The sequence below is a fragment of the Diaphorina citri genome, unplaced genomic scaffold (assembly GCF_000475195.1).
Source record: "Diaphorina citri unplaced genomic scaffold, Diaci psyllid genome assembly version 1.1 scaffold489, whole genome shotgun sequence".
In the NCBI taxonomy this organism is placed as follows: domain Eukaryota; kingdom Metazoa; phylum Arthropoda; class Insecta; order Hemiptera; family Psyllidae; genus Diaphorina; species Diaphorina citri.
Genome location: NW_007377924.1, coordinates 54,796 through 74,944, shown reverse-complemented (window position 1 = coordinate 74,944; position 20,149 = coordinate 54,796). Strand labels below are relative to the sequence as shown.

Sequence of the window (20,149 nt, the reverse complement as noted above, 5' to 3'; positions counted from 1 at the left end):
GAACGAAGATGGTAAAAATATTTTGAAATCCAAGAAGAATAGAAGAATTTCACATTTCAAACTTTTTCAACTTTAAACATTAAACTCAAATGATTGTGTTTAATTAATTAATGTTCCCTTCTAATTAGTGACTCTCGCTTGAATGGAACACTCGAGTCCGTATATTAAAGAAGAGATGCTGATATCGTCACATATGAATGGTGAGTAGAAACTTGAAACCTATACCTAGGTAGTCTGGAGTGTGCAAAATTCTTTGTTAAAATGAGATACATAACTCATTCTTGGACAAGGCTTTGTGTGAGTAATTAAAAAGCCTAATGATACTTCCGGATCAAGATATCTCCTTATCAAGAACTTCTTATTCGTTGGTGTTTTCTCAACATTTTTAACAAGGGATATGTAGTTACTGCTTGTCAACACTGCATGATGAGTTCTCAACCCTCTTGTTGTGATAGTAAAGGTAGTTACTTTATTTTTGAGTACTTGTGCAGAAGTCATGTCCGTGGAATATTGCTACCAAAGGAACTGGCACAAACGAGCAGTGACCAGTGTTATTATAGGGTTAGGTTAAATGCAAAAAGGAGTTTTCACAATTAGAGCAGTGATTAGTGTTATTATAGAATAGAATATACCTTGTTTATACTACCAGCATAGGACTGAAAAGTCTCTTTACTCTTGCAGTCTAAACAAGGTCTTATATATTTGATTGGTAATAACATTACATTTATGGAACAATAATTAAGACCTGTTTAAATAATAATCAGTCTAAACAAGGTCTTATATATTTGATTGGTAATAACATTACATTTATGGAACAATAATTAAGACCTGTTTAAATAATAATAATAAAAATATAGGGTTAGGTTAGATACAAAAAGGAGCTTTTCTTTTCCACGGACGTGACTTCTGCATAATTACCTTATTTTTGAGCTGTTATCTAGTCAATACAGGATTTTTACCTGCTTTTATTTTTGCACAAGACCTTAGAGGAAGCTCTGCATAATTACCTTATTTTTGAGCTGTTATCTAGTCAATACAGGATTTTTACCTGCTTTTATTTTTGCACAAGACCTTAGAGGAAGGTTAAAAACTTGGAGAACTTAATGAAGTTTTCCATGCCTCTTCAGTCATTATTTGGTATAATTTTATTCAAAGTGTGTCTAAATGAAAGCCATACTCATGATTATGTATGTACCTGCAAAGCAGGTAGTGCATTTGCTGTTTGTCCAATAATTATGTATTAAGGGGGACAATAGATTTAATATACAAATCAAGGTTGATTTGAGATATGCCTTGTGAAACTGACTTGGGTCATCCAGATCAAACAAACTCTGAAAAGCATCTTCATTTGTGTTCGAACATTTCAGTGATGAACTCTGGTTCTGGTGAACTCAGCATCTCTCGAGTTCTTCCCGCTGACATGGACCCTCACTCAGATCAGCATCAACTTTCACCTCAGCAATACTCGAGCATCAGTCAGCAACCTCCTGTCAATCAAGCTATCAGCCATTCAGGTAAAATAGTAAATAGTTGTGAATGTGAAAGGGTTGGAAACAAAGCTCACTTTCTCTGTTCCTTCATTTTTCCCTCTCTTGTTTTCTGTCTCTCATTCAGTTACTTACACTTGCTCTCATTAGTGAACTTTTTTTCCATTATACATAGGTACCACAAATATGTCATATGTCTTTTGTGAATGTGAAAGGGTTGGAAACAAAGCTCACTTTCTCTGTTCCTTCATTTTTCCCTCTCTTGTTTTCTGTCTCTCATTCAGTTACACTTGCTCTCATTTGTGAACTTTTTTTCCATTATACATAGGTACCACAAATATGTCATATGTCTTAAAAAAAAAAAAAAAAGTTGTATGTCCATAAACCTAGATTATCCCCCCAACCCCAATTTGTGTACCTACCTATACCATGTGAGTAAAAATTAAATAAAATATATGGCTTGTGGCCATGCTAAGCTTTGAGAAACAAGTTGAATGTAGCAGGCTCTTTTCAGAATGGATAAAGGTAGTGAAATACCTACTGATTTCCTTCTCCTTTCTAGCTCTTTCCTATTTACTTATTTTTCCAGTTATGAACAGTAATACAAGTGTATTACCTGTGACATCAAGAGGTCTACCCAATGACATGGAACACAATGACGGACAACATCAGAATCCTACTCAGTATCCACCTCTCAGTCAACCTTCACACTCAGGTCAGAAAATTTCAACATTCATTTATTTTTTTCTTCCTCTGTTCTGTACTATTAATATTGTAAAAATACTATGACTGTACTTAGGTAGATAAGGTACTTGAAAAAAAAAAGTAAAATTTGGGAACTAATTTACTACACCCTTCCTTATTTTTTTCTTCCTCTGTTCTGTACTATTAATATTGTAAAAATACTATGACTGTACTTAGGTAGATAAGGTACTTGAAAAAAAAAAAGTAAAATTTGGGAACTAATTTACTACACCCTTCAAACCTTCACACTCAGGTCAGAAAATTTCAACATTCATTTATTTTTTTCTTCCTCTGTTCTGTACTATTAATATTGTAAAAATACTATGTACCTAGGTAGATAAGGTACTTGAAAAAAAAAAGTTAAATTTGGGAACTAATTTACTACACCCTTCCAAGTGAAAATGTAAGGGCTCTCAATATTCATTCCGAGTGTATTTTGTATTTTCAGTTCTAGGCAGCAGCACGAGTGCTCCTACATCAGCTGATGCCTGTCTCAGTATTGTACATAGTCTGATGTGTCATCGGCAAGGCTGGGAATCTGAGGGATTTGCCAAGAGAGCCATCGAGAGTTTGGTCAAGAAACTAAAGGTGTGTTTTCTACACAAACAACTTACTGTTGAATAATTTTTAGCTCAGCTAGTGGCAGCAGCACTTTAAATGCATCCGCTCCCATATTTCCCAACAGACCACAAAAATGAAGTGAAGATGGGAATAAATAACTCCCCTTCATTTTTTTTTTGCTGTTTTTGGGTGTACTTACCCTTTTTAAAGACAATGAGGAGCAGGTTGAAATCCTTGGGAAAAGCAAGCAAGATTTTGTTTTCTGTGTCCATGATACATACCTGTCTTACAGTGTGGGAAGGATTGGGGCTTAAAACCCTTTGGACAAACATTTGCCGAAGGACTATGCACAGATAATTTTTTCATCATTCCTCTCTGTTCCTTAAATCTTCCTATGAACTCTATTCACCTTTTTTCTTGTCCTGCCTTGGAAGCCATATTGGGATGTGCTCAAGAAAATCACCTCATTTTCAATTCTTGACATTAGCTAACAACAACATCATTCTTAATTTTTTCCCCTTTGATACTGCCAGCTAGCTAGGCTGGTTAGGGTTAGCTGTTCTCCTCCCTGTTTATAGTCCCACAGCCAGACGCTAGTCTACTCCCTGTTTATAGTCCCCTAGCCAGACCAGTCTACTCTCTGTTTAACGTCCCCTAGCCAGCCAGACCATTCTCTCTGATGAGTCTCTTGTGTCGTTATGGCAACCCAAACTTTTTTTTTTTTCTCTTTAAAGTGCTTTAACTCTACGGGCAGTAGGTCGTTCACGCTGATATCCCTAGGTTATATTAGGTTGTATAGATTGAGGGTTTTGAAGTATAGGAATAGAGCATGAACCCCTTCAACATCGTCAGATAGGGAGGGAGGTGAGGGCAAAGAGGAGCGGATGTGGGCATGTGTGAGGGGGTCAAAATTTCCGCCCTGGCCGGGATTTGAACCCAGCACCTCCAGGTTGAGAGTCAGTGCTCTTGACCACTCGGCCACAGAGGTGGGGGCTTACTTGATCTAAGTAGCTACTCAATTGTCCTCTCCTCTGTTTGCACTTCGTATTCCAAGCACAGAGCCGTGTAAAAACTTAACTAATGAGACGAGAATGCCCTAGGCATTAATCCCGCCCCCTGAGTTAGGATTTTTCAATATTTTCTTCTTTTATTTATGTTTTTATTTATTTATTTAATTTTCGTTTTCATTTGTTAATCTGTTATCATTTGGTATTTAATTTTGCTTTGCTACATATTGTAAAATCCTAATAAAGTGTTATATAATAATAATAATGAGATATTTTTCTTTTATTTCAGACTTCACATAGGCAAGGGAGTACAGCTGGATTTATGTGGCCAATCCTGAGCCTCGTGAGCACCACCTCCTCCATCCTGGCGCTCCTTTGACTGGATGGCCACTCCTCGATTTTCGGTTTTATTCTCTTGAGTTTGTTGTTGGGAATATCGTCCCACGTCCTCTGCCATAACCCAAACTTTGGGCAGTCCGTTTATAAATTTTATTGTTTCTGTTTTAATTTCAGACTTCACATAGGCAAGGGAGTACAGCTAGACCTCCGAGGGGAAGGGGATGTATGGTTACATTGTCTGAGTGACCACTCTGTGTTTGTACAGTCTTACTATTTGGATAGAGAGGCAGGCAGAGCCCCTGGTGATGCTGTACACAAGATCTACCCTAGTGCTTACATCAAGGTTAGTATTTATCGTTTAATAGTATGGTCAAATAAATAGTCGGGCTAGGAGACCCTAAAGAGGGAAGATAATCTTACTATTTGGATAGAGAGGCAGGCAGAGCCCCTGGTGATGCTGTACACAAGATCTACCCTAGTGCTTACATCAAGGTTCGTTTTTATCGTTTAATAGTATGGTCAAATAAATAGTCGGGCTAGGAGACCCTAAAGAGGGAAGATATCTGAAATTTCCCTAGCTAAAGAAATAGCAAAGGTTGAGTGCGAAGGACATCCACTCGTAAAATTTTGTAGCCAAAACCAAATGTCAGCCCAAAAGCGATCACCCTATGGCTGATTAAGAGGCTAGAACAAAAAACGCCGACCTCATAGTCAAATAAAACAAGTTCTATGGGGACAGACACACAGACAGACGACACCGAAGCGAATACAATAGCCCGTCCGTCTACTATACCTTTTTTTATTACTATCGTAATAATAAAGGAAGGACGGGCTAAAAATGGGAATTTAATATCATGTTCCCGACGTGACATGCGGATGAGTTTCTCCTGTCTGGTCATGAAGCGTTTCTTCTTGAGTTCCTCTTCCTTCTCCTTGTCCAGATTGATATCCTTGATGCGGAGTGAAAGGAGCACGGAGATGATCTCAGGATGAGATCGAGCTCTCGCCTTGACCAGTTGATTGATACGACGTACTATCTGTATAATAGAATTGGAAACATTTTTTTTAAAAAGAGGTTTGACAGAGGGAACTGTAACTGCTATGGTCTTATCGTCCCGAAATCGAAGAGAGAAGAAAGACAGGACAGGAGAAAGCCAGCCGTTCCGAGAACGAACATTATCCCATCAGGATAAAATCCGCCCCGGGCGGGAATCGAATCCGCGGCCTAGCGCTTACAAGGCAGACGCACTACCAACTAACAACTAAGCTAACTAGGCTGGCTTGGAAACATTAGACTAAGAATAGAACACGTGTAATACAGTAGATTAGAATAAATTATACTAAGGGATTACTACCTAATATTGATTGATAGGAAACCAACCTCATTGGTGCAGTTGTTGACGCATTTGACCGTCAATCTGGAGGTTGGTGGTTCGAGTCAAAGTCAAGTCATGAAATTTATCTAGGTGTAATAATCGGGAAACGATATTTGTGACAAGCATTTAAATATGCTTACCACAGTTAAAAATCCCTTTATATTGATTGATAGGATGTACAATGTGTGTAACAGAATTATTCAATAATTAGAATAGAATAGATAATTGGCCGGGTTAACAGGTCAGCTCTTGGGGGAGCAAGGGCATTATCGAGTTCAAAATATGATTAGAAAAGGGATGGGATTCCCCCTCCCCAAGAGGTTTGATAGAGGAGTAACAACGGAGATATTATAGTCCCGAAATCTAAGAGAAGAAGGAAGACAGGACAGAAGGGGGTGAAAGTTAGCCGTTCCCAGAACGAACCTCATCTGTTTAGGAGTGAAAGTTAGCCGTTCCGAGAACGAACCTCATCTGTTTAGGAGTGAAAGTTAGCCGTTCCGAGAACGAACCTTATCTGTTTAGGAGTGAAAGTTAGCCGTTCCGAGAACGGACCTTATCTGTTTAGGAGTAAAAGTTAGCCGTTCCCAGAACGAACCTTATCTGTTTAGGAGTGAAAGTTAGCCGTTCCGAGAACGGACCTTATCTGTTTAGGAGTGAAAGTTAGCCGTTCCCAGAACGAACCTTATCTGTTTAAAATTCATCCTGTTCGTAAATCACGCGATTTACAGTGCTGTTTGGCTGCTGCTTAAATTAAAAGAGAGTCAACCATAGACCCGACCTTAGACTAAAAAAATTAAAAAAAAAAAAAATAATAATAATAATGTAATCTAGGTAGCATAGGGTCTATCCCGTTTATTGTAAAATAAATAAATTAGAATAGAACAAGTTCGTAAAACACGCGATTTAGAGTGCTGTTTGGCTGTTGCTTAAATTGAAAGAGAGTCAACCATACACCCCCCGAGTACAGTGTTGCCACATCTGCACTACATCATCGAATCTGCCTTTACAAATCTTCAGAAAATAACCTGTTCAATCTGGCGACATCATATTGTATGATCAAAGAACACGTCACAATGGTGCCTTCTGATTGGTTCAAAGGTTTTCGTACATGTGGTGTCCAGTTTTTATTATTATAGTACAAAAATACTATAAGAAAGTTAGTAGCCAATATCCCATCAAGATATCAAAAAAAGCAAAGAAAATAATGAAGTAGGCATACTTACAGTTTGGTAGAAGAAAAAGAAAAATTCCGTTGGTCCTCATTTTTCCTGCTCTATGACTTTGAAACATCACCCAAATGAGCGCAACTGATCTATTACCAATAGTTTAGCTTCCTCTCAATCATCACTGACAGGTAGCATGGTAGCATCCACTGATTCAAATCTCTCCTGCACATATTCTTCCAGTACAATATCCATAGCACTATGCTTCCTATCAATCATCACTGACAGGTAGCATGGTAGCATCCACTGATTCAAATCTCTCCTGCACATATTCTTCCAGTACAATATCCATAGCACTATGCTTCCTATCAATCATCACTGACAGGTAGCATGGTAGCATCCACTGATTCAAATCTCTCCTGCACATATTCTTCCAGTACAATATCCATAGCACTATGCTTCCTATCAATCATCACTGACAGGTAGCATGGTAGCATCCACTGATTCAAATCTCTCCTGCACATATTCTTCCAGTACAATATCCATAGCACTATGCTTCCTATCAATCATCACTGACAGGTAGCATGGTAGCATCCACTGATTCAAATCTCTCCTGCACATATTCTTCCAGTACAATATCCATAGCACTATGCTTCCTATCAATCATCACTGACAGGTAGCATGGTAGCATCCACTGATTCAAATCTCTCCTGCACATATTCTTCCAGTACAATATCCATAGCACTATGCTTCCTATCAATCATCACTGACAGGTAGCATGGTAGCATCCACTGATTCAAATCTCTCCTGCACATATTCTTCCAGTACAATATCCATAGCACTATGCTTCCTATCAATCATCACTGACAGGTAGCATGGTTTTATGCAGATGTTGAGTCAAACAGTCATGCCCAATGACCAGCCTAAAATGAGCTACAGCTTCTCTTCTTGGTAAGTTTTGGACTACAGATTAGGTATATTTCATTTTTTTGGTACCTAATTAAAAAAAAAAAAAAAAAAAAAACCAAACAAACAAAATCATATTTTAAATTGCAAATATTTTGTAGTGGTCTTGGGTTGATCCACCAAATAAAATCTATCTCACCCATCATCTTATGAGGGGGGATTAGGATAGATACTAAGTAAGACTCTTACATTTGGTTCCGGGAGCATTGTGATGTTTGATGGCATAACTGGGCAGAAGATCCTTGAATATCTCTAGTAGTGAGAGAGTAACTAGTTTCTTGACTGTAACTCTGAGCTCTGGATCCCTGCTTCTCATGATATCCAGTAGAAGTTTCAAGTTCTTAATCTAAGGAAACAAAGAAGTAAAGTTATCAACACTTTTATTAGGTTCTTGATTTAAGGAAACAAACAGTACATCAAATAATACATACTTAATAGGTAAATTAATGAGTAACAAAACAATAGGGACCTCTGTGGCCGAGTGGGTATCAAATTTTGTTTAGCACACACCAGAGGTCCTGTTTTGATTTCCAACAGAGTCATAGTTTTTCACCCATTTTATACCGATCATTTAAAAAAAAAAAGTAAATCCAGAATGTGTTTTAATAATAACAATAAAAAAGTTTAAGAAGTTCTCAGTTATCAAGTACTGAACAAGAGATCCCCTCATGTTAGTTTACCTTTTCCTCTGGATTCTCCAGCAGTCCACTAGCAAGGATACCAATCTTGAACTTATACTTCTGAATAACTCCCTCCCGTGATGCCATCAACTGTGCCGTTGTCACCGGTTCTTCATCCTCGAGATATTCCTTGCGTTGTCCTTCCAGATAGTCTGTCACCGGCTCCTTCTCCTCCTCATGTTCATTGTCTTCTTCCTCTTCATCTCCTTTCTTCTTCTTCTCCTTCTTCTTACGAATGTACTTCTCGTTCTTCTCCAGATCCAAATCTGAAAGAGGAAAGCAATTGAACAAATGAAAAGAGTTCTAAGTTTCAACTCAACATTTTTTTTTTCTTCCCATCTCCTTTCTTCTTCTTCTCCTTCTTCTTACGAATGTACTTCTCGTTCTTCTCCAGATCCAAATCTGAAAGAGGAAAGCAATTGAAAAAATGAAAAGAGTTCTAAGTTTCAACTCAACATTTTTTTTTCTTCTAGCTTGTCCATTTCCAAATTAGCTCTGGGAATGGTTTCCTAATTTTAATAAAATTTGGTAAAAACGTTAAATGCCTACCTAAAGGATGATAGCACATAAAATTTTGGACTTTGGAGCTCCGTAGGAGTGGGTGTTACTTAAGTCAGATTAGGGCTCTAAAAAACATTAAACTTCTTTTTTTTTTTTTTTGCTGTTTTTGGGTGTACTTACCCTTTTTAAAGACAATGAGGAGCAGGTTGAAATCCTTGGGAAAAGCAAGCAACATTTTGTTTTCTGTGTCCATGATACATACCTGTCTTACAGTGTTGGAAGGATTGGGGCTTAAAACCCTTTGGACAAACATTTGCTAATTTTGGACTTTGGAGCTCCGTAGGAGTGGGTGTTACTTAAGTCAGATTAGGGCTCTAAAAAACATTAAACTTCAAGGCATATTCTGTTCAATTCCTAGTAGGTACAATGTACATGAACTATCATTTTTTTTTTTTTTTTTTTTTTTAAGAGAAGGATAGATACAATGGAAAAATTAGCAAGATAATAGATAAGGAAAGAGGAAGTGTGTACCTTCAGGTCTTTCCATGGTTCTATCAATGAGTCCTGTCTTTGTTTTAATTGGGAGAAGTTTCTTCTGTGTATGCTGGTATGCCTCATCTTCTTCTCTCGTCTTCTCATATTCACCCTCAAAGTTTGTCAATTCTTTCTCTTCTTCATTGTTCTTCACTTTCTGCCTCTTTCTACGAGGTTCAGATTTCTCACTGAAAGAAGAAACAAATTATATTTAGGTATCTTTATTTTTATATTAGTTCTGTTGTTATTTACAAATGCAGAAGGTATTGACTATTAGGCCATTCTTCCCCAAGCATCCCAGTATTTTTCTACAATATCTTGGCTGGCTTCCATGGCAGGACCATTCTTTTGGCATGTGAGAGGCAGCCTTGTCTTCACAAAGGTGAAAGCACCCCAAAGTAGCAGCACATCTTGTAATAGATGTTTACTCATCTAGATTTCTTTTGGCATGTGAGAGGCAGCCTTGTCTTCACAAAGGTGAAAGCACCCCAAAGTAGCAGCACATCTTGTAATAGATGTTTACTCATCTAGATATCAACCATGTACAATACTACTTAACTTCAGTAATGAATGAGGAATTGGTGCATTCAGAGTGCTGTTAGTTTACATAACTTCAAGACAACATTAATAGATACCAACCAACCTTTTGTTCCTGAGAGACTGAAGTAAACTGTAACTCTTGGCTATGTCCGGTCTCAGCAAATATGCCAGGTCAGTTTCATCAATCATATCTACCAATGTCTGATCATCTTCAGGCTGTACTTCTTCAATTGTGCTTGGAAGCTCTTTCTTCTTACGGTGAACAAGTTTCTTAGGTTTGGTCTTCTTTAACTTGCCAGCTTTCATAAGCTTGGTTTTGGTCTTGTTTTTTATTTTCACATTGCTCACTTTGAATTTCTTAGCCAGAGTCTTCTTCTTTTTAACCTGCAATAAGAAAATCAAATGTGAAAACATACCACTAAATACAAAAAGGAGCTTTTCTTTTTCACGGATGTAACTTCTGCATAATTACCTAAATTACCAAATATGGCATTCTGATAGTTCAATAGTCAAGTATTCAGGCCCTTGTCCACTCTATCTCACACAAGTAACAGTACTAATGGTATGATGCTTCTAATTGTGTCTATGGTCATATCTTGGCATGTTTGTTTCAAGGCTCAGGCTCGGCTGAGCCTGCATGGAGATTCATCAGTGTCAACAAAAGCTCCAACATGAGATGGTAGACATAGGTATCAATGAGTTACGTAGCCTGTGCCACAGATGACTCCTCACAGTCCTCACTCCACACACAGGCTGTACATAGAGTGGAATCAGAGGAGTAGGGAGTGCACAGTCATTCATGGAACAGACCACAGGCCAGTTATCAGTCCTGTTTCTCTTTGGCTTTTCTGAAGCCCTACCATGGTCCATAGCCCATGAAATGTAGGCAATGTTTTAATGGAAGTACCTGTGTGTGAGTTGACTGATAACTTACCATTTTGATCCTTATCAATAAATAATGGGGAGAAGTACTTTAAAGAGTAGATAACAATGGAACGATTATGATTCCTCCAGATAGGTCGAACAAGGTGTTGGATACAGATCCAAATTCCAAATGGTTTTTCCTGATTTTCACTTTATTCTAAAATTTCAAATTTCAAATTTTTCCACGTGAGAATCCTAACCTCAAAACAAATGGTTTTTCCTGATTTTCACTTTATTCTAAAATTTCAAATTTCAAATTTTTCCACGTGAGAATCCTAACCTCAAAAACTCTCGACTCTCGAAGCTACCGCTATTTGACCATTTGTGGTCAAATTTGGAACTACCAAAGCCCTTTTCACACGACGTGATGCACCAAAACTTGTTTTACAGTGTTGCCAAAATATTTTTGCAATAGGTAGGTCATTTTTTGCAAATTTGCTTTTTTAGTTTTTTCGACATCTCTCTTCTTAAAATGTAACTAATTGAAGCTAAATCGGCGTTTAAAGTGATAGGAATTAAGCAATAATTGTATTTTAATTTTAAAATTAATTATTGACTTTTGCAAATTTTACATTCCAATACGCCAAAAAATTTGCAAAAAAACATCTGGCAACACCGGATAATTTTTACAAACTTGAACGAAGATGGTAAAAATATTTTGAAATCCAAGAAGAATAGAAGAATTTCACATTTCAAACTTTTTCAACTTTAAACATTAAACTCAAATGATTGTGTTTAATTAATTAATGTTCCCTTCTAATTAGTGACTCTCGCTTGAATGGAACACTCGAGTCCGTATATTAAAGAAGAGATGCTGATATCGTCACATATGAATGGTGAGTAGAAACTTGAAACCTATACCTAGGTAGTCTGGAGTGTGCAAAATTCTTTGTTAAAATGAGATACATAACTCATTCTTGGACAAGGCTTTGTGTGAGTAATTAAAAAGCCTAATGATACTTCCGGATCAAGATATCTCCTTATCAAGAACTTCTTATTCGTTGGTGTTTTCTCAACATTTTTAACAAGGGATATGTAGTTACTGCTTGTCAACACTGCATGATGAGTTCTCAACCCTCTTGTTGTGATAGTAAAGGTAGTTACTTTATTTTTGAGTACTTGTGCACTTGTGCAGAAGTCACGTCCGTGGAATATTGCTACCAAAGGAACTGGCACAAACGAGCAGTGACCAGTGTTATTATATAGGGTTAGGTTAAATGCAAGAATGGAGTTTTCACAAATAGAGCAGTGATTAGTGTTATTATAGGGTTAGGTTAAATACAAAAAGGAGCTTTTCTTTTCCACGGATGTGACTTCTGCATAATTACCTTATTTTTGAGCTGTTATCTAGTCAATACAGGATTTTCACCTGCTTTTATTTTTGCACGAGACCTTAGAGGAAGGTTAAAAACTTGGAGAACTTAATGAAGTTTTCCATGCCTCTTCAGTCATTATTTGGTATAATTTTATTCAAAGTGTGTCTAAATGAAAGCCATACTCATGATTATGTATGTATCTGCAAGGCAAGTGTAGTGCATTTGCTGTTTGTCCATTAATTATGTATTAAGGGGGACAATAGATTTAATATACAAATCAAGGTTGATTTGAGATATGCCTTGTGAAACTGACTTGGGTCATCCAGATCAAACAAACTCTGAAAAGCATCTTCATTTGTGTTCAAACATTTCAGTGATGAACTCTGGTTCTGGTGAACTCAGCATCTCTCGAGTTCTTCCTGCTGACATGGACCCTCACTCAGATCAGCATCAACTTTCACCTCAGCAATACCCAAGCATCAGTCAGCAACCTCCTGTCAATCAAGCTATCAGCCATTCAGGTAAAATAGTAAATAGTTGTGAATGTGAAAGGGTTGGAAACGAAGCTCACTTCATTTTTCCCTCTCTTGTTTTCTGTCTCTTATTCAGTTACACTTGCTCTCATTTGTGAACTTTTTTCCATTATACATACCACAAATATGTCATATGTCTTTTTTTTTTAAATCAATTTGTATGTCCATAAACCTTATTATTATTAGTATTATTATTATTATTATTAAAGTCCGCTCTTGAAACGGTTGGCTTTTTCCTATCCTGTCTTCCTTCTCTCTTCGCTTTCGGGACGATAAGGCCTTATCAGTTACAGTATCAAAACTTAAAAAAAAGCTACTAAAATGATAACTTTCGACCGGTTGTTCCGATTTTGATTAAATTTGCGAAACATGAATGAGGTACACTTTTCATTGAACTTTTTTGCGCGATTGGGTCCATTCCAAAATAAAACGAGCTCAGTTTCTGACTAGAACAAATTTCTTGTTCGCAGGTTCCCTGGCTGTATGATCTCTCACTATTGTGGCGTTCGGGTTCACAATCAAGTGACAATTTCTTTTTACCTGATGACACCAACATAAGTAAGTATAACAGTCTTCTCACTATTTCTCTATTTCCTCAATTTAACCTCGAAACTTTGAGTAAAGGCTTTGTATTAGCATCGGACATAAGTATGGATTGATGTTGCGTTAATGGGCGTGGCTAACACTTGCCAGCTATGAATTAACTCTCTGGATCAACCACAGTGACATTCTTAAGGGCGTGAAACTTCAGTGTTGACCTATTTTGTACTTTTGGGGAAACTATCGGATACCAGTTAGTTTGTTCCCCTGTCAGACTGCTAGTCTACCCCCTGTTTAATGACCGCTAGCGAGAGACCTAGAGAGTAAGTGTGCCCCTGTCAGACTGCTAGTCTACCCCCTGTTTAATGACCGCTAGCGAGAGACCTAGAGAGTAAGTGTGTTTATCTCAATATCTAACCATAACCACCCTCCTCTCTCGTCTGATTTCAGTCCCCAACCCCCCCGCGCCGGCCTCGTCTCAACCCCAGCAGAGCACCAGTGCCGGTTCCAACCCAGGGGGAGGGGGTGCAGTCTCCCCGCCCCATCAGAACGGCTACACCAGCACCAGCTCGAGCAGTGGCGGAACCAGCGGGTCGCCAGGTCCCGGGTACAAGTCAGGTGGGGCCACATGGTCAGGCTCCAATACTCTCACCTACACGCAGTCAAAAAAAAAAAATATGAAGTAAAGATGGGAATAAATAACTCCCCTTCATTTTTTCTTTCTGGCTGCTTTTGGTGTACTTACCCTTTTTAAGACAATGAGGAGCAGGTTGAAATCCTCGGGGAAAAGCAAGCAACATTTTGTATTCTGTGTCCGTGATACATACCTGTCTTACAGTATGGGAAGGATTGGGGCTTAAAACCCTTTGGACAAACATTTGCCAAAGGACTAAGCACAGATAATTTTTTCATCATTCCTCTGTTCCTTAAATCTTCCTATGAACTCTATTCACCTTTTTTCTTGTCCTGCCTTTGAAGCCATATTGGGATGTGCTCAAGAAAATGACCTCATTTTCAATTCTTGACATTACATCATTCTTAAGCTAACAACAACATCATTCTTAATTTTTTTTCTCTGTTCCTTAAATCTTCCTATGAACTCTATTCACCTTTTTTCTTGTCCTGCCTTGGAAGCCATATTGGGATGTGCTCAAGAAAATTACCTCATTTTCACTTCTTGACATTATCTAACAACAACATCATTCTTAATTTTTTCGTATTTTTTGCGTTATTACCTTTTCGTCCTCAGACTCTATTCACCTTTTTTCTTGTCCTGCCTTTGAAGCCATATTGGGATGTGCTCAAGAAAATGACCTCATTTTCAATTCTTGACATTAAATCATTCTTAAGCTAACAACAACATCATTCTTATTTTTTTTGTATTTTTTGCCTTATTACCTTTTCGTCCCCATAAACTAATTCGTTTTCCCTTTCCCCATTTCAAATTTTCAGGAGAAGCGTGATGAGTTGGACTCGCTCATCACAGCCATCACTACTAACGGATCACATCCTAGCAAGTGCGTGACAATACAACGTACACTGGATGGCCGGCTGCAGGTTGCAGGACGCAAAGGGTTCCCGCATGTCATTTATGCGCGCATCTGGCGCTGGCCTGATCTGCATAAGAACGAGCTCAAACATCTCAAGTACTGCCAGTACGCGTTTGATCTCAAGTGTGACTCTGTATGCGTCAATCCGTATCATTACGAGCGGGTTGTATCTCCTGGTATAGGTAAATACTTTATGAATACACAATTCTGAATCCACAAGTACAATCCACAATTACTACACAATTCTGAATCCAGGACTCGCGAACTCGGGTTGACGAATTCTTGCGAGATGTACGTTCTAAATTGCACATGGTAACCCCAGATTTAATTTTATTTATTTAATATACCTTATTTATACTGTCGGCTAAGACTAAAAAGTCCCATTATGCCAGATTCGCTCTTAGTTCCAAGAGACTCTTTCTGAATAAAGCCCTTTAAGTAAGTACTAATGTACATTTAGGGTATTCTTTTAAGTTGTTTATTCTTCTTCTTTTAAAGTCAAGTGGTTTTCATTAATTATTCACGTTATTATTTGTTTCAGATCTCTCTGGGTTGAGTCTGCAGTCCGGTTCCAATCGTCTGGTTAAGGATGAGTACAGTGCAGGTGTTACCAGTACTGCTCCTGTGTTACCTACCACTGGGGGTATGGATGTGGATGGAGAGGCAGGTACTATACAGCACCATCCTCCCTCACAGCGAGCTCAGTATAATCTGCACACACAGCCCTCAGGTATGCATCTAGTATACATAGCTAGTAGAAGCATGGGATTAATAGATTTATTGACAATTTTTAGAACGGAAAAAAGTTTTCATTTTGAAATAACTGTAATGATTTGTTTTATTTTCATTATTAATTATTGCTATCTTGCTCAAACGATTTTATTTGTAGTTACCGTATGATTTTTAGCTCCCTTAGCTCAAAAGAGATCCTGGGTTGAGTCTGCAGTCCGGTTCCAATCGTCTGGTTAAGGATGAGTACAGTGCAGGTGTGACTAGTACTGCTCCTGTGTTACCTACTACTGGAGGTATGGATGTGGATGGCGAGGCAGGTACTATACAGCACCATCCTCCCTCACAGCGAGCTCAGTATAATCTGCACACACAACCCTCAGGTATGCATAGGTAGTAGAAGCATGGATTTAATAGATTTATTGACAATTTTTAGAACGGAAGTTTTCATTTTGAAATAACTGTAATGATTTGTTTTATTTTCATTATTAATTATTGCTATTTTTGCTTCAAACGATTTTATTTGTAGTTACCTAGTTACCGTATGATTTTTAGCTCCCTTAGCTCAAAAGAGATTTCACAACATCAAATTATAGGTGGTACTACCTATTACTTAACACAGTTTGTATTCTAGTTAAATAAAGGCTTTCATTTGATTCGGATTTGTAGTTTTGAACAATAGACACAACAAATTTTTTTTTTAATTAGGTACCTTTGAGTTTTATTTTGTTTTACCGTGATAGTAATCTTTTGAAAGTTTTGCTCGTAGCGATCCCACTCTTGCCAAGTTTTACATTTATATGTTTTCGGTCGGTCCAAGATTAATTTCTATTTTCACTTCTATTAGACACCAGCTTGATTTTGGTCGGCTTTTTAATTTTACTTGCTCTCATAGTTTGTAATTTGTTTGCTCAAGCGTTGTGTGTTGTGTTGCTTCCCCTATTCACTCAATAGGTAAAAGTTTTGCTCGTAGCGATCCCACTCTTGCCAAGTTTTACATTTATATGTTTTCGGTCGGTCCAAGATTAATTTCTATTTTCACTTCCATTAGACACCAGCTTGATTTTGGTCGGCTTTTTAATTTTATTTGCTCTCATAGTTTGTAATTTGTTTGCTCAAGCGTTGTGTGTTGTGTTGCTTCCCCTATTCATTCAATAGGTAGCTCAGTAGTATCGCCCGATGGGTACCCCCGCTCCCCCGCCCAGCAACCTTCTCTCCCGCCCCCCTCCTCTTCAGTACAACAACAGCAGCTACAGGTGAAGAAGGAAATACCACCTCCTCCCTCCCTGGCTAATAAACCCAGGGACTTGTCCTCTTGGATGCCACAACATAGTCTGAGTGAGTACATAATACTAGATCAAGCAATGCAAAATGAGTATATGTAGAGGGGTTCTGAGATAGAACTGGTATTGTGTAAATTGTGTGATACTGATACATTGATTTTAATGAAAATGGCTTACTTTAATTGAAATAATAAACCCAGGGACTTGTCCTCTTGGATGCCACAACATAGTCTGAGTGAGTACATCATACTAGATCAAGCAATGCAAAATGAGTATAGAGGGGTTCTGAGATAGAACTGGTATTGTGTAAATTGTGTGATACATTGATTTTAATGAAAATGGCTTACTTTACTTGAACTAATAAACCCAGGGACTTGTCCTCTTGGATGCCACAACATAGTCTGAGTGAGTACATCATACTAGATCAAGCAATGCAAAATGAGTATTGACTTATTGAGGGGTTCTGAGATAGAACTGGTATTGTGTAAATTGTGTGATACATTGATTTTAATGAAAATGGCTTACTTTACTTGAAATTTTAATGGGAATCGTTCGACTATTGTTTGAACATTTTTTCTGGCTTATAAGTGGCACTCCTGAAGGAACCTATAGCCTATGATGGGTACTTGGTATAGTATAACAATGATGGCAAGGTTGATTGCTGTGAATTCTATATCATTCCAGAGTTATGAAGAAATAAAATTGTGTGTTTTCAGGTTCGGGTTCACAATCAAGTGACAATTTCTTTTTACCTGATGACACCAACATAAGTAAGTATACCAGTCTTCTCACTATTTCTCTATTCCCTCAATTTAACCTCGAGACTTTGAGTAAAGGCTTTGTATTAGCATCGGACATTGCATTAGCGGGCGTGGCTAACACTTGCAAGCTATGAATTAACTCTCTGGACCAACCACAGTGACATTCTTAAGGGCGTGAAACTTCAGTGTTGACCTATTTTGTACTTTTGGGGAAACTATTGGATGTCAGTTAGCTTGTTCCCTTTTAATGGGAATCGTTCGACTATTGTTTGAACATTTTTTCTGGCTTATAAGTGGCACTCTATAGTATAACAATGATGGCAAGGTTGATTGCTGTGAATTCTATATCATTCCAGAGTTATGAAGAAATAATATTGTGTGTTTTCAGGTTCGGGTTCACAATCAAGTGACAATTTCTTTTTACCTGATGACACCAACATAAGTAAGTATAACAGTCTTCTCACTATTTCTCTATTCCCTCAATTGAACCTCGAGACTTTGAGTAAAGGCTTTGTATTAGCATCGGACATAAGTATGGATTGATGTTGCGTTAATGGGCGTGGCTAACACTTGTCAGCTATGAATGAACCCTCTGGACCAACCACAGTGACATTCTTAAGGGCGTGGCTAACACTTGCCAGCTATGAATTAACTTACATCACTAGTCCCCCCCCTCCCCCCCTTACAATCAGTTACCCTGGGTTACAATCAGTAAATCATCAATTAAAAGCTCTGGAATCGGGGTACATCACTAGAAGACAAAACAAAAAATCCCACTGTTTCAAAGCTGTGTGTAACATGGAGAGTCGTGAGATTTTTTTTTTAACTTCCTTTTCCCCTCCCCAAATAACAAAAGGATGGCTCTCCCCATCTTCTGTGCTGTTCTCCCGAAACTTACATACACTTTACAACTTTGTACTTCACGTTTCGCAAAATTTTGATGTCAGAGCAACCATTAGAATGGTTATGCAAGGTTTTTAAAAACATATCCTGTGTAATATGACATCATAAATTTGCAAAGTGTGAAACCCCCTCCTCAAATAACAAAAGGATAGCTCTCCCCATCTTCTGCCTGTTCTCCCGAAACTTACATACACTTTACAACTTTGTACTTCACTTTTCGCAAAATTTTGATGTCAGAGCAACCATTAGAATGGTTATGCAAGGTTTTTAAAAACAAATCCTGTGTAATATGACATCATAAATTTGCCAAGTGTGAAATGCAAAGTCTCAAGATTTTCTAAGGAAAGCGGTCTCCAAACCTCGTGTCTTTTCTCCCCCACAGGTAGTTCGGGTCTCCTATCTAACCAGCCCCCTCCAGAGTATTGGTGCTCTGTGGCATACTTTGAACTGGATACCCAGGTGGGCGAAACATTCAAGGTGCCATCCTCCTGTCCCAATGTAACCATAGATGGCTATGTAGACCCATCCGGGGGCAATAGATTCTGTCTGGGAGCCTTATCCAATGTACATCGCACGGACCAGAGTGAACGAGCCAGGTAACACATCTATTTTATTACCGTACTTTGAACTGGATACCCAGGTGGGCGAAACATTCAAGGTGCCATCCTCCTGTCCCAATGTAACCATAGATGGCTATGTAGACCCGTCCGGAGGCAATAGATTCTGTCTGGGAGCCTTATCCAATGTACATCGTACGGACCAGAGTGAACGAGCCAGGTAAGACATCCTGTCCTAAGGTAGAGGGGGTTTTTACCCACCATTCAATATTCAATGATGAGCCTGGAAAAGCTAGCAATACATGATCGCCCGGATGGTCACCGTCACCCATCTCTTTAAATTTTCGTTTTACTCTGGTAATGCCGCCACTGATCGCTACTTTGTTTTAAGTAGCTGCTCAATTGTCCTTACGAAGCTATTCCAAGCACAGAGGTGAAAAACTTCAACTCCGCCGGAATTCGAACCTTCTAATGAAATGTCGTTATTTTATTTAGCATAATATTTTTAATGTGATATAATTTTAATTCTATTTTAACAATTAATTCTCTCTGATTGTTGTTGTTGTTGTAGCGGCTTTAGCTTTCGCCCAATGGTGATGGCAGAGTAAAGAAAAGACATCTTTTTGTATCTGCTATACACCGGGGTGATAACTTAATAATTACGGACCAATAGTAATACGCCCAATCTACCTTAAACAGAGCTTCCTTAAAGGGTTATTTTTATTACGGTGTTATTATTATATTTGTGAAATACCAACCTCAGTGGTTGGCGTGGTGGACTCTGGATCTGGAGGTTGGTGGTTCGAGTCCAAGTCAAGTCAAAAAATTTAGCTATTAAGGGGCAAAACCTCTCCACCAAGTTCTATCATTAAATTTTTGTTGGTTTTCAATGAGACTGGGATTTTGATTTCTTTTGATGATATCTTTGTTAATTTGATCATTCCATCTCAGTCGTGGTCTACCTACCTTGCTTAGTCGTGGTCTACCTTGCTTGAAATTTTATGAACAAATGCTCATTATTCAAAGGAAATTTTCTCAGAAAATTTAGGCCCAACTAAGCCTTTAGGTCCCTTAAAACGAGCAAATTCCATGCCTCGGCTGGGATCGAACCCACGCCCTCCTGTTTACCAGGCGAGCGTCTTGACCACTACGCTA

The 20,149-nt window shown here is 38.3% G+C and overlaps 1 protein-coding gene and 1 long non-coding RNA gene across 2 annotated transcripts in view; both read left to right on the top strand.

Annotated features, from left to right (window-relative positions):
• Positions 1–4: 4 nt before the first annotated feature.
• Positions 5–20,149, top strand: part of LOC103509341 (mothers against decapentaplegic homolog 4) — a 28,424-nt gene continuing 8,279 nt past the window's right edge. Inside the window, exons 1-11 of the mRNA XM_026823718.1 lie at positions 5–200; positions 1,368–1,514; positions 2,077–2,202; positions 2,680–2,819; positions 14,664–14,943; positions 15,303–15,491; positions 16,649–16,828; positions 17,490–17,543; positions 17,923–17,976; positions 18,820–19,028; positions 19,078–19,201. Of these exons, the coding sequence (XP_026679519.1) occupies positions 143–200; positions 1,368–1,514; positions 2,077–2,202; positions 2,680–2,819; positions 14,664–14,943; positions 15,303–15,491; positions 16,649–16,828; positions 17,490–17,543; positions 17,923–17,976; positions 18,820–19,028; positions 19,078–19,201 (1,561 nt within the window). The 5' untranslated portion in view covers positions 5–142. The remainder of the gene's footprint in view (positions 201–1,367; positions 1,515–2,076; positions 2,203–2,679; positions 2,820–14,663; positions 14,944–15,302; positions 15,492–16,648; positions 16,829–17,489; positions 17,544–17,922; positions 17,977–18,819; positions 19,029–19,077; positions 19,202–20,149) is intronic.
• On the top strand, positions 6,748–7,489 carry LOC113467500. Its single transcript, XR_003391562.1, has 2 exons — positions 6,748–6,868; positions 6,966–7,489. It is a non-coding gene; the product is annotated as an uncharacterized LOC113467500 (long non-coding RNA).